General features: G+C 45.0%; 1 protein-coding gene across 1 annotated transcript in view; it reads right to left on the bottom strand.

Annotated features, from left to right (window-relative positions):
• Window positions 1-1870, bottom strand: part of LOC119336304 (HEAT repeat-containing protein 6-like) — a 15451-nt gene extending 13581 nt beyond the window's left edge. The window contains exons 1-3 of the mRNA XM_037608298.1: window positions 1568-1870; window positions 1398-1490; window positions 781-953 (exon numbers count right to left, since the gene is read on the bottom strand). Coding sequence (XP_037464195.1) covers window positions 781-953; window positions 1398-1490; window positions 1568-1756 — 455 coding nt within the window. The 5' untranslated portion in view covers window positions 1757-1870. The remainder of the gene's footprint in view (window positions 1-780; window positions 954-1397; window positions 1491-1567) is intronic.
• Between the last annotated feature and the right edge of the window lie 21948 nt (window positions 1871-23818).

Raw genomic sequence — 23818 nt, 5'->3', positions numbered from 1 at the left:
TATGCACTATCGGAAGTGCCATCATACAGTACAGCTAGAGACAGTCTTTAAGAACTTAGGGGGTTTTTTTTTGAGGAAATTATATACGCACAGTCGCAATTTGCCTGCCTACAATTTAATTTAGTGTTATTTACCACATATATTGTCAATATAGTCCCAGTATATACTCATTTCTTGAATATACTTTTAACAGTGCAAATGATAAATTTATGGAAGATAACAACAATATCAGCACTAATCTTATACCAGTTCTCGACAAAGCAAGTGACGATTCTGAGGTAATGATTGGTTTTATTTGCTGTTTTCTGGAAACTATATAGGCTGCAAATTGCTGAAAGTAAGTGCAGGTGATAGTTCACACTAAATCAAATGTGCTGATGGGAAATAGTCAATAATAAATTTACTGGTGAGGACATGCAACCTTGGTAAAGTACCAGTGGTGCATCACGATTCCCAAAATTAGGCATGAAAGATTGCCTTTGTGGAAGTGCAGCATCACATGTAACAAAGGAAGAACTCCCTTTGAAATGATTAGAATGACACATATCTAAATAGTCATTTATTAACAATAATATGGGGCCAAACTGTAGTAGATTTTCCCTTGAGGCAAGTAAGTACGGACCATTTACTTTTATTTCAGTGATAGTTTAGTCTTGTCAAACCATGAAACATTATCCCACAATGTTAAATCAACTAGGCTGTTAATACTTGGTACAGAGGGGGCGGGGGGAGTACAGGAAGGTGATTGCTAAGTATTCTATCAAATAATCCTAATCTAACCTGAGAATTTGCAAACAATCAGATAGTGTATTCAGTGCAGATGTCCTATCACAGTGACCCTTAAGGCATGCACCCTCAACTGAACACTTCACAAGCTCATGAAGAAACGTTAACACTGCAAGCCAGCCAGAAGAGTCAATCTCCGTATTTGTCTTGCACATGACCTCACGAATCTGCACAGGTGCATTTTCAGTATATTAATACATAAAGAAAACAAATCGTTACAATCAAAGTAGTACAACACAACAGTCTCAACTTCTTTGTCAAATTGACTACACTTGATAGTAAATACTGTACTAGAATTCTAGGGTGTACACAATTTGTGTCCTGCAAAATGTAAAACTATAGCTCCAACAGCACGCGACAACCACAGCTACAGCTAAAAAGCACTGCACGCTAAAGCAAAATTCCAGTTTATAATAATCAGCATTTGAAAATCCATGTCCACAATTTGTCGGAACTTCGCGTACTCCAACACGACCCCAGCAGAACGCAGGTCACTGATCAGAATGGTCGTCTATCTGGCTAACATTACAGCCCCGAATCTAAAGCAACCATTGGGCGAATTCCACCGCACACTACGAGATCTCAATCGCATGGAAGCACAGAAGCATTACCAGGTGGCAGACGCCACGCAGCGCGTCGGCGGCGCCAGCACAGGGGGCCACCGCCGCGGCCTTCTCCGCGAGGAACGCCACATCCGAGCCCACCTGCAAACGAGCACACGGACAGTGAGACCAAGAACCAAACCGAACTGGACGTAAGCAAGCGGGGCCAAGGGTAGGACCTCGTGAGGGGAGAGCGCGGCGGCGGAGGCCGCGAGGGATGGCGAGGAGGGGGGCAGAAGGAGGCGGCGGAGGAGCGCGAGGAGAGCCGGAGGGGAGGGCGAGGCGACTGACTCATCGCGGAGGGTGAGAAGCGCGGTACGCCACGGCCGTGCCCCGCCTCCCCCGGAGGTGGAGGTGGAGGTGGCCATGGGCCGCCGGCGGCGACTACCGGTGGTTGCTGGCTACGGCGGTCGGCGGGGATGGAACTCGGGAGCGTGAGACGGAGAGGTTTGGGCTTCCCGGAGTGGGGTTTTGGACCTTTGCTTAGACGTCGGGAATGCTTCAACCCAGTAAGAAAAGTCGTTGTATAGGGCCCAAATGCCCGAGTTTGAAGTTTGTGTGCTCGGCACCATGGTGGCCTTTTAAAAAAACATATTTAAAAGTTTCAAAAAAATCGAAAATAATTCTGTGTAAACTTGTATGTATTCACTAAGGATCCATGGAATTATTTTTTGAAAAGAATAATAATTTGTAAGCTGTAAAAAAATTCCGGCCCAAAAACAAAAATTCCAGCCCATTTCAAAATACATATTTGTCTTTGTTTGTAGACCACATGGGAAAGCAAAATGTTATGAAATTTTTGCACATATGTCGCATGTGTGTGTGTGCGTTTACAAAAGTTTAAAAAAAAATGAGCTCTAAAAAACGTTTTTTTAAACGGTCACCATGGTGCCCGCGCACATCTGGCAATATTCTCCAAATGTCCCTCCTTTTTTCTTTAAATGCCCCTCCTTTTTCATTCATAACTGGATCCGACGTGATGCCCAACGCCTGAGGGCGCCCCTATTTCTCGCGTTCAGGGAGGGGACGAACCCTTGCTGAAGGTGTGACTGAGATGGACCTTCTTTTTTTCTGTTTTTTACTTTTTTGTTTTCGTTGTCTGCTTCGTTTTTGTATTTTTGTTTATACTTTAAAAATATTATAAATATATATATTACATAAAAAATTCTACAAAAAACATTTGAAAAATGTTGAGAAATTATTCAGAAAATATTTAACAAGTATTTGAAAAATATTAATCAAGCATTCGGAAAAAATGTTGGATGTGTATAGAAAAATTGTTGATCATGTATTAAAAAGATGATGAATTTTTTATCATGTACATAAAACTGTTAATCAAGCATTTGAAAAGAAAATATTGAACAAGTATTTGAAAATGTTAATCAAGCATTTGGGAAATGTTAAATGTGTATAGAAAAATGTTAACCATGTATTAAAAAATGTTAATATTGCATTTAAAAAATCTTAATTAAACATTTAAAAAGTATTGCATTTGCATGGAAAAATGTTTAACATGTGTTTAAAATGTTAATCTTGTATTTCAAAAGTGTTGAAGATGTGCATAGAGAAAATGTTGACCATGTATTAAAAAGATGCTAATCTTGTATTTGAAATATGTCAAACAGACATTTAAAAATGTTAATAAAGCATTTGAAAATTGTTGAAAATGTGTATAGAAAAATATTGATCATGTATTCAGAAAATGTTAAACTTGTATTTGAAAAATGTTAAACATGTTTTTTAACATAGTATAGACGCAAACGCTCATACATACACGCATACACTCACCCCTATGAACGCACGCATGCACATCCTACCCCCTACGAGCACCTTCGAGAGACTGAGCCAGCATATCGTCTTGAGATTTACGAAGTTACCGTAGGCACCTCATCGTCGACGGGAACGTCTCCTCCCACTGAAAGTGCATCACCAGAAATCCTGAAATAAGTCCAGGAATAATGCAAGCACCAGGACTTGAACCCCGGTGGACTGGGGATACCACTGCCCCTTTAACCATTCAACCACAGGTTGATTCGCTGTTGAAAGCACAAGTGCTCCCTGGGTGATTTTGGTAATTAATGTCAACATATCTCTTGTTGGACTAATACCTTTACCTAGTGTATTTCAGATGAGTTCACAATGGTGTGGCAAGGACAAGAGGATGTGGAACCCTTTCAAAATGCTAAGGACAAAGATTGGCAAAAGCTCAAGACTATTTATTTTCATTTTAGTGATCCAAGATCACATTAAGTCTATAGGAAAGCCAATACTATTAAAAGGGGATGAGGTGTTGCTTAATGGTCTACTTGCTGAAAGTGCTTAGTGATATTGATCCAAAACCCTCAACCACTTTCCCACTCCAAATATGTCCAAGACACAAAGTCAAACTCGGCCTCACCGATTTGATCTATACGACGCCACCGAGTTCAGTTGACATAGCCACTGCCAGAAACCCTAGACAATTTGCTCACACCGATACGGATCTCGGTTTCACCGAGATGGCCTTGCAAACTCTCTGTTTCCCTTTGTAACATTTTGGTCTCACCCAGATGAGCGATCAGTCCCACCGAGTTTGCTTGACCAACTCTCTGTTTGATCTTTGCTGAAATCGGTCTCACCGAGATAAGGTTTTTCCCTAGCCCTAGCACATCGGTCACACAGAGTTGATCATGTCGGTCCCACCGAGATTCCTAATGTTCACATTTTGAACTAAATCAGTCTCACCGAGTTCTTCTATTCGGTCTGACTAAGTTGGGTCAAATGTGTGTAACGGTTGGATTTTGTGTGGAAGCTGTATATACCCCTCCACCCCCCCCCCATTCTCCATTCAAGAGAGAGCCATCAGAACGTGCCTACACTTTCACTACTCATTTTCTGAAAGAGAACCACCTACTCATGTGTTGAGACCAAGATATTCCAACCCTACCACTAGAATCTTGATCTCTAGCATTCCCCAAGTTGCTTTCCACTCAAATCTTCTTTCCACCATATTCAAATCTGTGAGAGAAAGTTGAGTGTTGGGGAGACTACGATTTGAAGTACAAGAGCAAGGATTTCATCATCAACACATCGTCTATTAGCTTTTGGAGAGTGGTGTCACTACAAAAAGAAAGACACAGCCGTAACATTTTGGGCCGAACCAATTTTTTTCTGTCATGCTTATGACACTTCTATGATGATAATTATGACAAAACCCAGTATCATCATAGATGTGGTGGGCTCCTACTTCTATGATAAAAAATCATGACAGAAATAGGCTTTTCGTCCTGGGCGGGCCGGAGACGCAGCTGCATGACATTCTTCGGGCCGTCCATGACAGAAAAAACCGTGGTAAAGCGAGGGCGAGGAAAATATCGGGGAGTTCTCAGTTACGGTGGGTGCTCGGAGTATGTGCGAGGCGTTGGCTAACTAAACCCGAGCGATCGCATGTTACTGAACTGAGCAATCGATCCCTTGGCTATTAACTGAACCCGAGCGATTCATTCGCTGCTGACTGAACCCGAGCGATTCCTTCGCTATTATTGCTAACTGAGCCGAGCGATTGATCACTACTGCTGCTTACTAAAGCCGATTGATCCCTGATGCGAGATGTAGCCATCCGGTGTTGGGTTGCCTCTCAATAAACAGTGGTTGTTGCTACCGTGCGTGCGGTACGTAGAACGAGTCGATACGTTGTGAGTCGAGACGGTTGGTTGGCTATGGATGAACAGTTCTCGGTAGGGGTGGATGAACATGACCCCATGGTAGTAGGCGGTTGCGGCTGGATGAACAGGACCCCGAGGAGGCCGCCGCACCCCATCCGGTTGGGGTGGATGAACAGGACCCCGTGGAGGCTATATGAACAGTAGCTGGTGGAGGCTGGATGAACAGTAGCTGATGGAGGCTGGAGGAGCTCGACAGTGGATGAACAGTAGCCCGTGGAGGTTGGAGTGAGGTAGTAGATGGTGGATAAATAGGACCCCGTTTCACCGTAGGCGCTCCAACACAAGTCCATTTCCTCCGTTTTGCGGTACGCCACATCCCTCCTGATCAACAGGACCCTGTTTCGACCGTAGGCACTCAAAGTCTTGAACAGAAGTCCGTTTCCTCCGTTTTGCGGTATGCCAGCCCTCCCCGATGAACAGAACCCCGTATCAACTGTATGCGGTTGAACAGAGGGCCCGTTTCCTCTGTTCTGCGGTATGCCAGACCTCGTTCCGGCTGTTCCGTCCAAGCCGGTTAGCTCCTGATGAACACGATGTATTCCGACCCAGTCGGTTGCCTCCCGATGAACACGACGCTGTTTCCTCCATTCCGACCCAGTCGGTTGGCTGCCGATGAACAGGACAATGTCGCTATACGCCTTTGAGACCATGTCTGTATGTACGTACGTAGTCGTATTTACTTTCTTGCAAGGTTGTTGTATGTATGTGTACACGTTATAGACGGGACTGCGTGACATGCTACATCCGCGGCTCTATTACGACACGTGTTGGTCCTTACTCGTCCAAAGTTCATCACTATAGAGAGATCAGTCGACCAGTATGTACATACACGTTTGCGACCAGACAGACAACGCTACATACGCTTCGACCGGGTAGGTCCCAGCTGTCCCTTGCGTGCGAAGATATAGCTGGTGGGTCCCAGCTGTCAGGGGGAAGAATCTTTTTTTTCGTAGTATGGACGCACTTCCTTGCGTGCCAAGATGTAGCTGGTGGGTCCCAGCTGTCAGGGGAGAAATGTTTTTTCGCAAAATACAGAGTCCCTTCCGGTGGGTCCTTGTTGTTAGGTGGAGGAATAATTATTTTACGCGTAATAGGAGGCACTTCCTTGCTACAGCCGTGGACCCAGCTGTCAGCCTCTCCATGTACAATCCTCTTCCGATGGAAGTCGTTCCTTGACCACGTTGACCACGCTGCGCCGAGAGCACCAAAGCGATGGACGACGGCGAGGCCTAGGAAGGGGATGACGTGAAACCAGGGAAGACGCGGTAGTGGATGCCCACGCGGAGAGGAGTACGGGGGTTGACTGGTTCGGCTGCGGTGTGAGGCTGACGTCACCGCAGAATAATAGGGGTTGTGGGTGACTAGAGGGATGGCCTGGCCAGTGGTTGGAGTAGGAGGGGCGGTGAGGCCTACGCGGCAGCACAGCCGGCCATGGGAGGCAGGAGCAGGCGCCACGACCCGCAATGGTTTCGGTGGCTGGAGCAAGAAGACCAGAGGTTGAAGAAGCACGACAGTCGTTGGATGGACACCGTACGGTCACTCCAGCTAGAATCATTTATATTGACTAAGTTGACAAAGCCTTGCGTCCGCGTCAACTTAGTAGGCCCACAAGTCAGCCTCTAAATATGGTAGGTCCCACCTAGCAGCGGGGGTGTTCATTTTTTTGTGCGTAATAGGGAGGCATTTGTGTGCGAAGAGATATAGCTGGTGGGTCCGAGCTGTCAGCGGCAGGAATGTTTTCTCGAAATACAGAGGCCCTTCTGGTGGGCCCCCGCTATCAGGTGGAGGAATCATTATTTTGTGCGTAATAAGGAGGCACTTCCTTGATGCGGTCGTGGACCCAGCTGTCAGCCTTTCCACGAACAGTCCTCTTCCGATGGAAGTCATTCCTTGACCATGTTGAGCACGTCGTGTCGAGAGCACCAAGGCGGGGATGAGGACAAGGCCTAGGAAGGGAATGACCAGGAGCCGGGGAAGAGTTGGCGGTTGTTTCCCACGCAAAGGGGAGTAAAAAGGTTTACTGTTTCGACTGTAGTGTGAGGCTGCCGTCACCGAGGAATAACAAGCGGTCTGGGTGGGTAGAGGGATGGCTAGGCCAGCGATGGGAGTATGGTGGGCGGTGAAGAAGCCTGTGCGGCAGCACAGCCGGCCGCGGGAGGAGGGAGCAGGTATTCCCGCCGATGCTTGTTTGAGCGGCTGGAGCAGGAAGAGCACAAATTAAAGAAGCACGACGACCGTTGGATGGACATCCAACAGTCACTGCTCTCATGTGTTGACTAAGTTGACACGACGTTGTGTGCGCATCAACCTTTTTTTAGGAAAGCGTACGCGTCAACTTATAGTAGGCGCACAAGTCAGCCTCAAATCTGTGAAAAATAGCATACAACCCATCTGCCATTATTTTTAATAATTTACAACCCATTTGTTAATTCTTAAGAATTTTTTGGAGCCCATATTATTTTTATTAGCATTACAACCCATATTGTGACCACGGTTAAAACATTATACGAAATTTTGCATATATCGGTGCGGTCCGAACTATTTTTAATCCTGAAATTGCGAGTCACATTAAAACTAATTTGAAAAATAAATTCATATCAATATAAAATCCAAATAATGTCCACGCATAAAAATCAATGGAATTTAAAATCTTGAAATGAAAAAAAAAAGAAATTTGAAACTAATTGCCGATTTGATGTGTTTTAAAAATGTACAACCCATTTCTCATTACTGATAGCCCATTTTCTCGTCTTGAAAGATTTGCAGCCCAGTAGGGCAGATAAAGCAAGTAGGCCTCGGTTGTGTATTCTGCAAAAAAACAAAAAAACTGGGCTAGCCATTTTCAGAAAGAAAAAAACTACTGGGATGGTCTTGTGGTAAACATAAAAGAAAAAGGCTAGCTAGACAGGCTAGAGTGCCCCGCACAGCCTAGTTGACACCCTACTTCCGTCTCAAAAACAAAAATAACTGGGCAAGCTACTAGGTCCCTAGTGTCAGTCGCTCATTGTGCAATTCTCTCGTTTATTGACTACGTTGACAATGGCATGGGACCCAGATGTCAGAAATCCATTAGGAGGAACCATTTTTTTGGCTTGAAATAAGGAGGCACTTGCTTGCGTACTGCCATGACCCTGGTGGGTCCCTATTGCCATCCTCTCCATGTACAATCATCTCCTGATTTTGTATGCGTCAATCTAGTAGGCCCACAAGTCAGCCTCTAAACCCGTGGCGGACAAATACAACCCATTTAAAAAAATAACAGCCCATTCCATACGTTCACAAAGAAAGTTCAACATTCAGAGCAAAGTAACACGTCTGATCAGATATAGAGTACTGAACTTCCACGTTGACAACCATCATAGCCAAGTTAACTATCTATTCTCACTAATACTCTAGTGTACAAGTACTGACTTACTCCTAGCTAACTAGACGATGTCGGCCGCCATCTGCGGTACACGATAAATGCCGGCACTAACGTCCTCCTCCTCACCTCGGACTTGCCGGAGGTGCGATAGGGCGCGTTGCTCACGCGCGTTGGCCCTTTCCATGCCGCATGGTCCATCGAAGATTCGGCTTCTAAGCGGGAAACCCACTTGACGAGCTGGTAGTAAAATTCGGCGTCGTGCACGCGTGCGTGCCCGATAGCCTCTAGGGCTATTTACCGGGCGCCGGCCTCCATGTAGTGGGGCCAGTTGCGGGCACTCTGCTTGGGACTCAAAGCGGCGGCGCGCTGGTGCTCCATGCCCCGCTAGCGGTGCAAATCGGCTATACGTTGCTCCTCCGCTAGGTGGTCGCGCTCCAACAAGTCCTCGTACTCCGCATTGCCATCTAAAGACCGATAGAATGCCTCCTCCCTCTGTCTTCCTTCCCGTGAATAACCGAACAGCTTCGGCAGTGAGCGCCTTTGGCGTTGCCTATTGCGGGCGGTCGGGGCATGACAGACGTGGTGAGAGCAAGGGCAAATGGCGAGCGTCGTCGGTCCAGTGGGGGTTGTGAGGGAAGCCGATAGGGCGAGTTGGGTGATGGTGCTACGGGAGAACGCCGGGAACCAGTAATTGTAGGTAGAAGGTAGGTGAAGCAGCATGTCGCGGGAAACGCAACAGTCATCGGAATTCAATGCATAAGTAGGCATGGCTTAGCGCGCTAGCTTACTGTGGAAAACTGGAAAAATTGATGTGTCGTCCCGTCCCGTCAGTGGTGCGTCCCGTCCATGCTGGGTCGCACATCGGCATGATAGTCAAACAAGTTGATGTAGGGTAGAACCCTAGATGCCCGATCTTTCACGATTGGATGGGATCCTACGAAGAACACGAAGAACACGAGGGGGGACACGAGGGGAAACACAAGAGAAATTACTCAACCAACAAGATCCGGTCACACATATGCTAGATCCCCGAAACACAAAGAGATACACGATCCGGATCCAACAAAGGACGATACAAGTGGCGGTAGTTCTTCTCCGTGAGGAGGTCTTGAAGGGGTCTTCCCATAAAGGGGTCTTGAATCCGCTTGGGGGATCTTCTCCCAAGAGGTCGGGAGATCCGAGGAGAAGTAACCAAGTGGATGAGGAAAGCTCTATCTCAAATATGAGCTATCACATTGCTAACCCTACGAAGAGGGAGGGGAGTCTATTTATAGTCTTAGTAGACGAAAGGGTAAGTGAGCTTCGGCCCAACACGTGGACGGGTATACAGGCGTCGGACGTCCGACAATCACCGGTCGTCCAAAGGCTCGCGAGGGTCCGGACGTCCGGTGCCGGTCGGGCGTTCGATGTTTTGGCTCTGGTTAGGACTTGTCGGTCGTCCGGTCAGGGTCGACTGTCCGGTCTGTCGGTCATTCAGAGGTCTCCGTTCTTCTGATGTTTTGGCTCAGGTGTGGTGGTGTCGATCGTCCGGAGGGGCTCGGTCGTCCGGACGCTGGGAGGTGTCGGACGTCCGGTCATCATCGGTCGTCCGGCCGCTGGAGCGTGCGCGGGATGGGACTTGGCTGGTCGGTTGGAGCCTCCAGGCATAGGACGTCCAAGAGACGTCGGTCGTTCGATGACTGGGAGTTTCGAGCAGTCCTCCCTCTTGTCCATTGAACTTGGTGTCCTCGCTGTCTTGTCTGTTGGGTGTAGCTGATCCGTGGCTTCCCTCCAAATACCTGATCACACATAGGGTCTCCGCACGAGGTAGTATCCATGTCTCGTAAGTAGAAAGTGGAAGTTCGGAGAGGAGCGAGTTCACCTTATCCTTGATATCCTTTTCTCGAGCTCTTGTCATTGGTCCAAGCGGTGTCCTGGGAGATGTAGATACGTCCATGGGGATGATCGTGGGATGCTCCTCATCATCTGCCCCCCTTGGGAAATATCCGAGCTCGGATCAAAAGCTTCATCACCATGGTATGGCGAGAGGTCTTTGACATTGAAGATGTCGCTCATGTTGTATTTGTCACGTGGGAGGTCGATCTTGTAAGTGTTGTTGTTGTAGCGTGCTAGCACCTTGAAGGGTCCATCGGCTCGGGGGTAGAAGTTTGGACTTGCATTCGTTGGGGAAGCATCCCTTGTGAAGGTGTAGCCACACAAGATCTCCTATATTGAATATCATTGGTTGCTTGTTGATGTTGAGCTTGATCATGAGACAGTGTACTTGGCGCTCGATGATGTGCCTTGTATCTTCATGCATCTTTTTGAGGTAGCTTGCTCGTGCACTCGCGTCCATGTTGGTGCGCTCTTGTAGTGGAAGAGGTAGAATGTCCAATGGGGACAACGGGTTGAAGTCGTAGACGACCTTGAAGGGGGACTTGCCGGTAGTCGAATGTCTTGCACGGTTGTAGGCGTACTCGGCGATGGGTAGGCACTCCTCCCACTCCTTGATGTTCCTCTTGATCAACACGCGAAGTAGAGTGGAGAGTGTTCGGTTCGTCACCTTCGTTTGGCCGTCGGTTTGAGGATGGTATGCCGAAGAGAACAAGAGTTTGATTCCAAGCTTGGCGCATAAATTCTTCCCAAAGTAACTCAAGAACTTGACGTCATGGTCCGAGGCAATTGTCTTTGGCACTCTATGGAGGTGCAAGATTTCCCTACAAAAAAGATTTGCAATATGTGAAGCATCGTCCGTCTTGTTGCATGGGATAAAATGAGCCATTTTAGAGAATCGGTCCACAACAACAAACACGGAATCCTTTCCATTTTGAGTTCTAGGCAAACCAAGTACAAAGTCCATGCTAATGTCTTCCCAAGGTTGATAAGGAATAGGAAGAGGAATGTAAAGACCATGGGATTGAGCTTTTGACTTAGCTTTGCGACATGTAGATCATCGGTTGGTGAAGCATGAGACGTCGCGGAACATCTTGGGCCAAAAATAGTTCTTGAAGAGCGTAGCGAATGTCTTGTCGCGTCCAAAGTATCCCATGAGTCCGCCTCCATGAGCCTCTTGCAGAAGGAGCAAACGAAGAGAAGACTCGGGAATGCAAAGTTTGTTAGCTCTCATAAGATAATCATCCTTGATATAATATCGTTCCCAAGATGTATGCATCAAACACTTAGCATAAGGAATAGCAGAAGTAGGATCATGCGCATACAAGTCTTTTATGTGCCCAAAGCCAATGACATTCATTTCAAGTTTAGTGACAAGCATGCATATGCGGGAAAGAGCATCCGCCACTACATTTTCCTTACCTTTGATGTACTTTATGACATAAGGAAAAGACTTAATGAATTCACTCAACTTAGCATGACGCTTGTTCAACTTAGTTTGACCTTTTAGGTACTTTAGTGTTTCATGATCGGTATGAACGATAAATTCATGAGGGCGAAGATAATCTTCCCATTCACGCAAAACTCGCACTAAAGCATATAGCTCTTTGTCATAGATGGGGTAATTGAGTTGCGCTCTGGAAAGTTTCTCACTAAAGTATGCTATGGGGCGCTTCTCTTGCGTTAACACACCTCCTATGCCATTACCACTAGCATCGCAATGAATTTCAAATGGTTTGTCAAAGTTGGGTAATGCAAGCACGGGAGCATGAGTAAGCAAAATTTTAAGATCATTAAATGCGGTATCTTGGGATGGTCCCCAAACAAATGGCACATTTTTCTTACTCAAAGAATGTAAAGGTGAAGCAATGGTGCTAAAATCCTTCACAAATCTATGATAGAAACCGGCTAAACCAAGAAAACTACGCACTTGTTGCAAGTTGGTTGGTTGGGGCCAAGTTTTAATAGCGTTGATCTTAGATTCATCTTCATGAACACCCTTAGAAGACACAACGAAACCCAAGAAAACAAGCTTATCAACACCAACCTTATTAGCATAAAGTCGCTCTTTCCTAAGGGTTTGCAACACAGTTCTAAGATTGGTAACATGATCTTTGAGGGATTTGCTAAAGACAAGAATATCATCAAAATAGACCACAACAAATACACCAATATAGGGTCGAAGAACAAAATGTATGACTCGCATAAAAGTACCGGGTGCTTCGGATAAACCCATTGGCATAACAAGCCATTCATATAAGCCAAATTTGGTCTTAAATGCGGTTTTCCATTCATCACCTTCTTGGATGCGTATTTGATAGTAGCCACTCTTAAAGATCAATCTTAGAGAAAATGGTGGCTCCGCTAAGCTCATCAAGCATATCATCTAGGCATGGAATAGGGTAACGATATCTGGTAGCATTGATGGGACAGAGATCAGAAACCATGCGATAAGTACCGTCTTTCTTTGGAACAAGAATGGCCGAAACGGCACAAGGGCTCAAGCTTTCACGTACTTGACCATTGTCGATGAGTTGTTGTACTTGTCGTTGGATCTCCTTAGTTTCCTCGGGGTTGACGCGGTAGGGAGCCTTGTTAGGTAGAGGTGCTCCGGGGATGAGGTCGATTCGATGTTCAATGCCTTGTAGTGGAGGTAGACCCGGAGGTAGCTCATCGGGGAAAACATCTTGGAATTCCTGCAAAAGAGAAGACAACACTAAAGGTAGATTGCGAGAGGTGTTAGTTTTCGTAGCCTCGTCCTTGCACACAAGGACATAGTGCATAACACTTGATGGGTTCTCACACATTTCTCTCATCTCACTTTTGGTGGCAAATAGGACTAAGTTTTTCGTGTCGCTCATCGTGGAGGCACTCGATTTTGGCTTGTGGCGCTCACTCTCTTTTGGATGGGTCACTCTCTCACTCTTTTCTCCATGATGGGTGGCTTTCTTGTCAACGATCACTTGACTTGGAGACATTGGGTGTAGCACGTACTCCTTTCCTTTCATATTGAAGCTATATTGATTGGTACACCAGTTGTGGATGACGCCTCGGTCAAATTGCCATGGTCGACCAAGAAGGAGGTGGCAAACGGACATAGGAACGACATCACACTCCAAAGTGTCTTCATATGCTCCAATTTTGAAGGAAACTTTGATTGTATGCTCGACTTGGATAGTGCCGGAATCGCTTAGCCATTGAACCTTGTAGGGGTGTGGGTGCTTCATCTTGACCAATTGGAGCTTAGAACATAGTTCTTCACTTTCCAAGTTGTGACAACTCCCTCCATCGATGATGACCTTGACGGACCTTCCATTGATGTCGGCCTTAGTGTGGAAGATGTGGCATCTTTGGTCTTCGTCTTGTTGAATTTGAAGAGTCAAGACTTTGGAGACAACGAGAGCGGGGCTCGAATCCTCATCACAAAAGACTTGATCATCTTCATCTTTGTTCACGCGCCGATGCATGGCCACTTTCTCAAGGGCTTCCATTTCCTCTTCACTCATGGAGTCATAGGTTCCGTCGTCGTTGAGGATCATGGTGCGCTTGTTGGTACACTCAAAGGACTTGTGGCCTCGGCCGCCGCATGTGAAACACTTGATAGAACTTGTCTTGACGGTCTCATCGGTTGGAGTAGATGATGAAGCTCGCGGCTTGAAGTTGCTTGTAGTAGGAGGACGACTTGAGGTTGGCGAAGTTTTCTTGTAACTCGACTTGTCGCCGTTGCTTGTAGATGGTTTGGTTGAGGTAGGAGTTGTTGGAGTCGTTGAAGCTTGGTTGTTGGAGAATCCGTAGCTCTTAGAAGAGTACTTGGCGTACTTTAAGTCATCTTGCACTTGGCGTTCCACTTTGGTAGCTTGATGCACGAGCTCAATGAGGTTGGAGTAGGGTTGGAAGTCGGTAATCTTCTTGATGGGATGATTGAGGCCATTCAAGAAACGGGCCATAGTTTGATCATCATCTTCTGTGACATTGGCTCTTATCATGGCAATCTCCATTTCCTTGTAGTATTCTTCAACGCTCTTTGTTCCTTGCTTGAGGAGTTGGAGTTTCTTGAAGAGACCGCGGTTGTAGTAGGTTGGGCACAAAGCATGCGCGCATGACATCTTTCATTTCCTCCCATGTGGTGATTGGTGGTTCACCTCTTGCTTCTCGGCGCTCAAGGACTTGTTCCCACCATATGAGCACATAGTCTTGGAAATCAAGGGATGCCATAGCGATCTTCTTCTCTTCCTCGTAGGTGTGCAAACGAAAGATCTTGTCAACCTTCAATGCCCATGAAAGGTACTCGTCGGGATCATTGCTTCCATGGAACTTGGGCATGGTGAATTTGAGCTTGCCATAGTGTTACTCTTCATTGTGATTGGGTCGAGGGTGATGATGACGCCCTTGACATGGAGGATTGTCAACCTCATATTGCTCTTGGCGTGGAGGATTTCCAAAGTTAGCTTGCTCTTGATGAACTTGAGGTTGTGGAGGAGCTTGTCGAGCTTAAGGAACTTGACGATGCACTCTTGCTTGGAAGTTTCGCTCTTGAATTTCTTCGCGAAGTGCTTCCTCTTGATTGCGCCTATCCCGGTTGCGGCTGGCGATGGATCGACTTGATTCTTGAAGGGCACATTGCGCCTCAAGAGCTTGTGCTTCACATTGTTGTTGTTGAAGACGTTGAGCCTCGGCATCTTGTTCATCTTGGTGTTGGCGCGCTTGCTCTTCCTCTTGGTGACGTTGACGTTGCCTTTCTTGTGCTTGTGCAAGAGTAGCTTGGTTTTGGCGATGATGATGTGCTTGCTCGTCGAATTGCTCTTGTGGATGATTGTCGTGTGGGGGATTGCGAATTGCTTGATGGTCTTGACGCGCGGCTCGACGTAGAGTGTTTGATGTCAGTGTACTTGAGCCGGAGAGGGCGTCGTTAGAGTGTCGACTCGAGTGGCTCCGTCTTGAGTAGGATGAAGTGGTAGAATGTCGGTTTACCAACAAGGCATGAATCTCGTCCATTCTTGCATCGTTCTCTTGTTTGTGTGCGTCGATCTTGTTATCGAAGTAATCTCTTGTTCGTTGCTCAGAGAGTCGCAAGTCGGTGGCGAGATTGTCAATGTGGTCGCTCATTGCTTGTTGTTCTTGATGCAAAGCTCGGTGTGCACCAAAGAGGTGGCTCTTGGTGACATATGATGACATGTCATCGTCTTGCTCGATGAAGAGTGGGTTGGTAGAAGAACTTGGCCTATCCATCATTCCAAAAAAATATGTGAGTGGGAGAAAGAGAAGAACTTATACCAAATGTACCTTGACCGATGTTGAAGATGGATCAATTATCACTCAAATGTGTAACAAGGAAATAACACAATTGGTACCAATTCTTGTCGGTTCTCACACCTACACAAGTACAAGCTTATGGTGGAGCTCGGTTAGAATGGTGGCACAAAATTTGATGCAATTGCTAGTGAGCTTCAATAATGTTGGAAAAGATTCACAAATTTGCAAATGCAACAAGTAGACCAATAGCAAGATATGGTACATGGAAACACACAGGCAAATAGATAAGCGGGGTCGTGCAACCATGGAATGAGCCAAAATGTGGAATCCACGAAAATGCTCTTGTTGCACAACGCTAAAGAGATGCTAGCACGATTGCACAATAGGCGGATATGAAACTTGTGCACAACCTACTAGGCAAAAATGCAATGACTTCTATCCCAAGTATGCTATATGTATGGTATTCCGATGGTATGATCCAAGATGATTGAGTATGACAATCTTAATGTAGTATGATGCTATGGTTCTTGCTTATAAGCTCTTTGCTTATCTTTCCCTTTTGCTTAAAATCTTGTTTGGATCTTTCTCTTTTGAGTTCTTTTCTCATGCAAAATTTCACGAACCAAGATAGCAATTGTGTATATGCAATGACAACTTTGTGACACAAAAGATGATACCAAGATATGCACCACGATGATATGGTATGTATGCTATGGGAAGTATGATCACTAATGTGCACAAGTCACGTTGCCAGCAATACTCAAAGGCTAGTCTCGATGGGAAAGCAACGCAAAATTGGGCTATGGTGGTTATCAATGCAATGGCAAGGAATGTACCATGAGAGGATACCATGATACCAAGATGATATGGAGGTTACCGTTCTTGCTTACGGCCGAGGTGTCAAAATTGTGTAGCGGTCGATGTCGATGATGAATATGAGCGGCGGTTTTGTCATTGTCGAACCATCCCTAAGTAGCCGAAACACATTGGGAAACGGAAACCGCAACTCAAAACTCAAAGACCAAAATGTGTCAAAATTTGCCGGAGTGCAAAACGGATGAGCGATGGTAGGTTGCGGAGAGCAGTGGTGGCATGCAAGTGCATATGCGGAAGTGGCGGTGGAACGGAGGGGGAAAACCGAACTGAAAATATCCAGTTTCGCCAGGGATGGTCAGACGACCGATGCTGGTCGGATGTCCGGTGGTGGCCAATTTGGTCAAATCCGAGCGATTTTGTGGATGGAAATGGTGGAGATGATGGGGGAAAGCTAGATCCACTCGTGGCAAAGCAAATCCACGGATCAAATCCAACAAAACTTCATCACACCAACAAATCACAAATAAAAATTGGGGCTATTTTTGGTGGGGATTTTCGAAATTGGGGAAGAACAAAACAAAATCAAGCTAGAAAACACGGGGTAGGGGCTCCAAATACATGATCAACGTGGCTCATGATACCAAGATGATGTAGGGTAGAACCCTAGATGCCCGATCTTTCACGATTGGAGGGGATCCTACAAAGAACACGAGGGGGAAAACCTGAGGAACACGTGGGGAAACACAAGAGAAATCACTCAACCAACAAGATCCGGTCACACATATGCTAGATCCTCGAAACACAAAGAAATACATGATTAGAATCCAATAAAGGATGATACAAGTGGCGGTAGTTCTTCTCTGTGAGGAGGTCTTGAGGGGGTCTTCCCGTAAAGGGGTCTTGAATCCGCTTGGGGGATCTTCTCCGAAGAGGTCGTGAGCTCCGAGGAGAATTAACCAAGTGGATGAGCAAAGCTCTATCTAAAATATGAGCTATCACATTGCTAACCCTAGGAAGAGGGAGGGGGAGGTCTATTTATAGTCTTAGTGGATGAAAGGGTAAGTGAGCTTCGGCCCAACATGCGGACGGGCATACAGGCATCGGACGTCCGACGGTCACCGGTCATCCTAAGGATCATGAGGGTCCGAACGTTTGGTGCCGACCGGGCTTCCGATGTTTTGGCTCTGGTCAGGACTTGTCGGTCGTCCGGTCGGGGTCGGCCGTCCCGTTCGTCGGTCGTCCAGAGGTCTCCATTCTTCCGATGTTTTGGCTCGGGTGTGGTGGTGCCGGTCGTCCAGACGCTAGGAGGGGTCGGACGTCCGGTCATCGTCGGTCATCGAGCCGCTGGAGCGTGCGCGGGCTGGGACTTGGCTGGTCGGTTGGAGCCTCCAGGCGTCGGACATCCGAGAGACGTCGGTCGTCCGATGACTGGGAGTTTCGAGCAGTCCTCCTTCTTGTCCATTGAACTTGGTGTCCTCGCTGTCTTGTCCGTTGGGTGCAGCTGATCCGTGGCTTCCCTCCAAATACCTGATCACACATAGGGTCTCCGCATGAGGTAGTAGCCATGTCTCATAAGTAGAAAGTGGAAGTTCGGAGAGGAGCTAGTTCACCTTATCCTGGATAGCCTTTGCTCGAGCTCTTGTCATTGGTCCAAGCGGTGTCATGGGAGATGTAGATACGTCCATGGGGATGATCGCGGGATGCTCCGCATCATGAGTGCACTCGAATTATCCAGATGAGGTACTCCCTCCTTGTCAAAAAATATTCCACCACTCATCATCTACCTTCGTTGGCAAGATTTTTGAATTGAGCCCTGCAAACCGGAAAGGAGGTAGTACGTGTGTGATCCGCTATTTATCCGTGTAGGATTGAGTAGGTCAGATAGTGTACGTGTAGGATCGCATTAGCTGATGAACATTCGCTGGGAGATAAGGCATTTGCGAACGTTTTTGCTGGCAGTTTCTTCAGATTCGCATGGCATATTCTTGAGAAGAGATTGTCAATTTCTTTAGAGGTAGGCATTTTTATTCAAAAAACTGCCACCTTTGGATCTTGTGTCGCAACTAAAACTTCCAGGAGTGTATTTGTAGGCTAGCTAGTGATCGATCAGTAACTTGTAAACACTGAGCAAACAGAAATAAGGTACTGCTAGTAACTTGTAAACACTGAGAAGACAGAAATAAGGATCATGCTGTACACAGTAGTAAGAGCCGATCCATTCAAAATGTTTACACGAGACTCACAGGCCTGACATTGTAATATGTTCACATTAATATCCCAAATTCACAACCAACTAGTATGATGCCCATACATAAGATCAACATGTTAATGCATCTCAATGATTCACAAATCATATACAAATTTGTAGCTCCAAAAGCAAAGATCTAGAAAAAACATCTGTTCTTCCTACTAACATGGATGCTTCTCTGGGCCAACATTCAGTACAGAGTGAAAGACAAATTTGTTTGCGAAGTCTACAATTCCTCTTGCAAACGTAAGTGGTTTCACCAATAGCTGGAACCATGAGAATGAACAACACATGATGGAGGAACATCCACTGCAATATGATTTGGTCTTCTCTCGATCACACGGCGAGACTATTTTCGGAATACAAACTTTAACTTAGGAAAAATGATGCCCATTGTATAACCAGAACAAAGCAATGAAGAACCTAGTGTTGGCCAATAAATAGTACAATACTACTTTTGTGCAGTCCATGAAGTGACAATCAATCTTTCTGTGTCTATTTTCAAATGCCACTGCATGGAGTGACTATACTATTCTCTTGTGCAGTTCCACCAAAATTGCGGTCACTTTGTTTGTTCGCTAAATAGCAAGGGGCAAACATCTGTCTGCACAAATATCAAGCAGCTAGTAAACATATACCCCACCTTGTATTTTTGGTTTAAACACGTCTCTTCCGCTTAGCATCTGTCATGTTTTGCACTAGACAATTTGATACTGTCATGTTTTGCCATGAACAATTTCATACTGAATTGATTTGCTGGTACAGAGCAGAAATATAGCGCCTATTCTTCATCAGACCAAGGTTATCCATGTTCTCAGTGATGGAAGAGGTGAAATTGATACAACTGAAATTGAGCATCCAATCATTGAATCATGTCTTGCACCTCCAATGTAGGTCCACCCTGCCAATAAATTCACGTGCAAACCACTAATATTATTATCTAATGACAGTACAAAAAGAGTAGCAAGATGGTAGCAAACCATGTACCTTTGTAATGAATAGCTCATAGTGCCACCAATTGGATATAACAGTTTGGAAGAAAACATGCTCCTAATGTTGAACCATTTGAACTTTTTGTGCAGTTCCACTAAAATCGAGCATCCCTGTTTGCATAGATATTGAAAGTGTGATTACTATAAAGGTGGCACTAGTTGAAGCATAGACTCATAAATATAAGCATTCCAATTTCTTAATGGGAAAAGGTAGCAAGACTGTTTCTAACCACCTGTTTGAAGGAATAAATAAGGCAACAACGGCTGATGTCAGGAAGGCATACATAGTATTTTCTTAAAAGCTGAACCATTCCTGACTTGTCCTCTTCTTTTAAGCATATTTTGTGCAGTTCAACTAAAATAAAATGCCATCACCGCCTTGAAAATTCAGCGACATTGTACAGAAAGAAATGACTTAACATTACATCATGATGTCAGGTATGTGAAGTTTGCTTCAACTACATCGATATTTCTCCAAAGAGGAAGGGATGATGCAACACAACAACGGTAGGTATTTCCCTTAGTGATGAGACATAGGTTTCACTAGTGGCTTCTCTCGAGAAAAATAGCAAACGGTGGGAAAACAATTACTGTTGGGCAATTGATAGAACTTCAAATACTCATGACGATATCCAGGCAATGATCATTATATAGGCATCACGTCCAAGATTAGTAGACCGACTCCTGCCTGCTATCCAGCATCGACTGCTATCCAGCCTGCATCTACTACTATTACTCCACACATCGACTGCTATCCAGCATGCATCTAGTGTATTAAGTCCATGGAAAAACAGAGTAATGCAATAAACGATGACATGATGTAGACAAGATCTATTTATGTAGAAATAGACTCCATCTTGTTATCCTTAATAGCAATGATACATACATGTCGGTTTCCCTTCTGTCACTGGGATCAAGCACCGTATGACCGAACCCATCACAAAGCACCTCTTCCCATTACAAGATAAATAGATCAAGTTGGCCAAACAAAACCCAAATATCGGAGAAGAAATACGAGGCTATAAGTAATCATGCATATAAGAGATCAAAGAAGACTCAAATAACTTTCATAGATAAAAACATAGATCTGATCATAAACTCAAAGTTCATCGGATCCCAACAAACACACAACAAAAAGAATTACATCATATGGATCTCCAAGAGACCATTGTATTAAAAATCAAACGAGAGAGAGTAAGCTGTCTAGCTACTAACTACGGACACGTAGGTGTACAATGAACTACTCACGCATCATCGGAGAGGCACCAATGGACATGATGAACCCCTCTGCGATGGTATCTAGGTTGGGTTTGGTGTTTCTGGAACTTGCGACAGCTGGAATTGATTTTCGTCGACTCCCCTAGGGTTTCTGGAATATTAGGGTATTTATAGATCAAAGAGGCGGTGCGGGAGGCCACCGAGGTGGGCATAACCCACCTGGGCGCGCCTGGGGCCCTGATATGTATCCATCGTATCTATAATTTTTGATTGTTCCATGCCAATATTCTATAACATTCATATACTTTTGGCAGCTTTTTATATTATTTTTGGGACTAACATATTGATCCAGTGCCCAGTGACAGTTCCTATTTGTTGTTTTATGTTTCACAGAAAACCCATATCAAATGGAGTCCAAACGGGATAAAAAGTAGACAGAGAATTATTTTGGAATATTTGTGATTTTTGGGAGGAAGAATCAACGCGAGATGGTGCCCGAGGGGGCCATGAGACAAGGGGCGCCCCAGGGGGTAGGCGCTCCCTGGACTCTCATGGGCACCCCGTAAGGCGGTTGACGCCCTTCTTTTTCCACAAGAAAGCTAATTTTATAAGAAAAATCTGGGCAAAAAATTCACCCCAATTGGAGTTACGAATCTCCGGATATAAAAGAAACGGTGAAGGGGCAGAATCTGAGAACGTGGAAACAAAGAGAAACAAAGAGAAACAAAGAGATAGATCCAATCTCGGAGGGGCTCTCGCCCCTCCCATGCCATGGGAGCAAAGGACCAGAAGGGAAACCCTTCTCCCATCTAGGGAGAAGGTCAAGGAAGAAGAAGAAGAAGGGGGGCTCTCTCCCCCTTGCTTCCGGTGGCTCCGGAGCGATACCGGGAGCCATCATCATCACCGCGATCTTCACCAACACCTCCATCATCTTCACCAACATCTCCATCATCTTCCCCCATCTATATTCAGCGGTCCACTCTCCCACAACCCGTTGTACCCTCTACTTGAACATGGTGCTTTATGCTTCATATTATTATCCAATGATGTGTTGCCATCCTATGATGTCTGAGTAAATTTTCGTAGTCCTACCGGTGATTGATGAATTTCTATGATTGGTTTGAATTGCATGTTTTATTATTGGTGTTGTCCTATTGTGCCCTCCGTGTCGCGCAAGCGTGAGGGATTCCTGCTGTAGGGTTTGCAATATGTTCATGATTTGCTTATGGTGGGTGGCGTGAGTGACAGAAGTACAGACCCGAGTAAGTAGGTTGTTTGCGTATGGGATAAAGGGGACTTGATACTTTAATGCTATGGTTGGGTTTTACCTTAATGATCTTTAGTAGTTGCGGATGCTTACTAGAGTTCCAATCATAAGTGCATATGATCCAAGAAGAGAAAGTATGTTAGCTTATGCCTCTCACTCAAATAGAATTGCAATAGTGATTACCAGTCTAGTAACTTAGTCAATTGCTTAGGAAAAATTTCACAACTCCTACCACCACTTTTCCACACTCGCTATATTTACTTTATTGCTTCTTTATCTAAACAGCCCCTAGTTTATATTTACGTGCTCTTTATTATCTTGCAAACCTATCCAACAACACCTACAAAGTACTTCTAGTTTCATACTTGTTCTAGGTAAAGCGAACACTAAGCGTGCGTAGAGTCGTATCAGTGGCATATAGGACTTGAGAGGGTATTTGTTCTACCTTCAGCTCCTCGTTGGGTTCGACACTCTTACTTATCGAAAGAGGCTACAATTATCCCCTACACTTGTGGGTTATCAAGACCCTTTTCTGGCGCCGTTGCCGGGGAGTCATAGCGTGGGGTCAATATTCTCGTGTGTGCTTGTTTGCTTTATCACTAAGTAATTTTTATTTGCTATTCTTAGTTTTTTCTATCTTTAGTTATGGGTAGGAAACGCAAAATACCAAAAAAATTAGTTGTACCTACTGCACCAATGGTTGAAGAACCACTCAAAATCTATCACACTACTGAAGCTTTTTACTTGGATCATCTTCGATCCCTATGTGCTCATGCTGAAACCCCAACTAGCTTAGTTGAGGGAAAATCTTTAGATGAGCATGCTTGTTATGTGCGACACCGTATATCTGAAAAAGGGTAACTTTTACTGGATCAAATTCATCGTTTGCAATGCTATGCTTGGAATTTGTGTGAAATATATGATGTTACTCGTTGTTCTGAAAACCCTAAGAAACACCTTCCCTACCAATGTCAGTTTAGTGATAATGGAATCGTATCTTCGTATGCTAAGGGTGTTTATAATTACTATGATGTTCAGCAAATTGAAGAATTTGTTGCTTTTAAGGGTGCTTATGAAATTGCTTCTTTGATTGAAAAGTATTATGCTACTCTCCACAAATCTAATTTTTTTGCCATAATTGAACATTGTTATGATAATTATGCTTCTAATTCCTATGTTAAACCATATATTGAGGACTTCTCCGCTATCCAAGAAGAGATTAATATTTTGTAGGAGTCTATGGAAGAAGAAATTGATGAAACTGTGAGCCCATTGGATGAAAAAGATGATGAGGAGAGCGAAGAACAAAAGGAGGAAGATTGGATTAGCTACCCGTTCCCACCTTCTAATGAGAGTAACTCTTCAACTCATACATTGTTTAATTCCCCTGCGTACTTACCGAAGGATGATTACTGTGATGACTGTTATGATCCCATTGATTCTCTTGAAATATCCCTTTTTGATGATGCTTGCTATGCTTGTGGCCAAGATGCCAATATGAATTATGCTTATGGAGATGAACTTGCTATAGTTCCTTATGTTAAACATGAAATTGTTGCTATTGCACCCACGCATGATAGTCCTATTATCTTTTTGAATTCTCCAAACTACACTATATCGGAGAAGTTTGTGATTATTAAGGATTATATTGATGGGCTACCTTTTACCATTGCACATGATGATTTTGATGAATGTA

Source organism: Triticum dicoccoides, chromosome 7B, assembly GCF_002162155.2.
Source record: "Triticum dicoccoides isolate Atlit2015 ecotype Zavitan chromosome 7B, WEW_v2.0, whole genome shotgun sequence".
NCBI classification, from domain to species: domain Eukaryota; kingdom Viridiplantae; phylum Streptophyta; class Magnoliopsida; order Poales; family Poaceae; genus Triticum; species Triticum dicoccoides.
The sequence above is the reverse complement of the archived record's forward strand: the minus strand, read 5'-3'. Positions and strand labels throughout refer to the sequence as shown.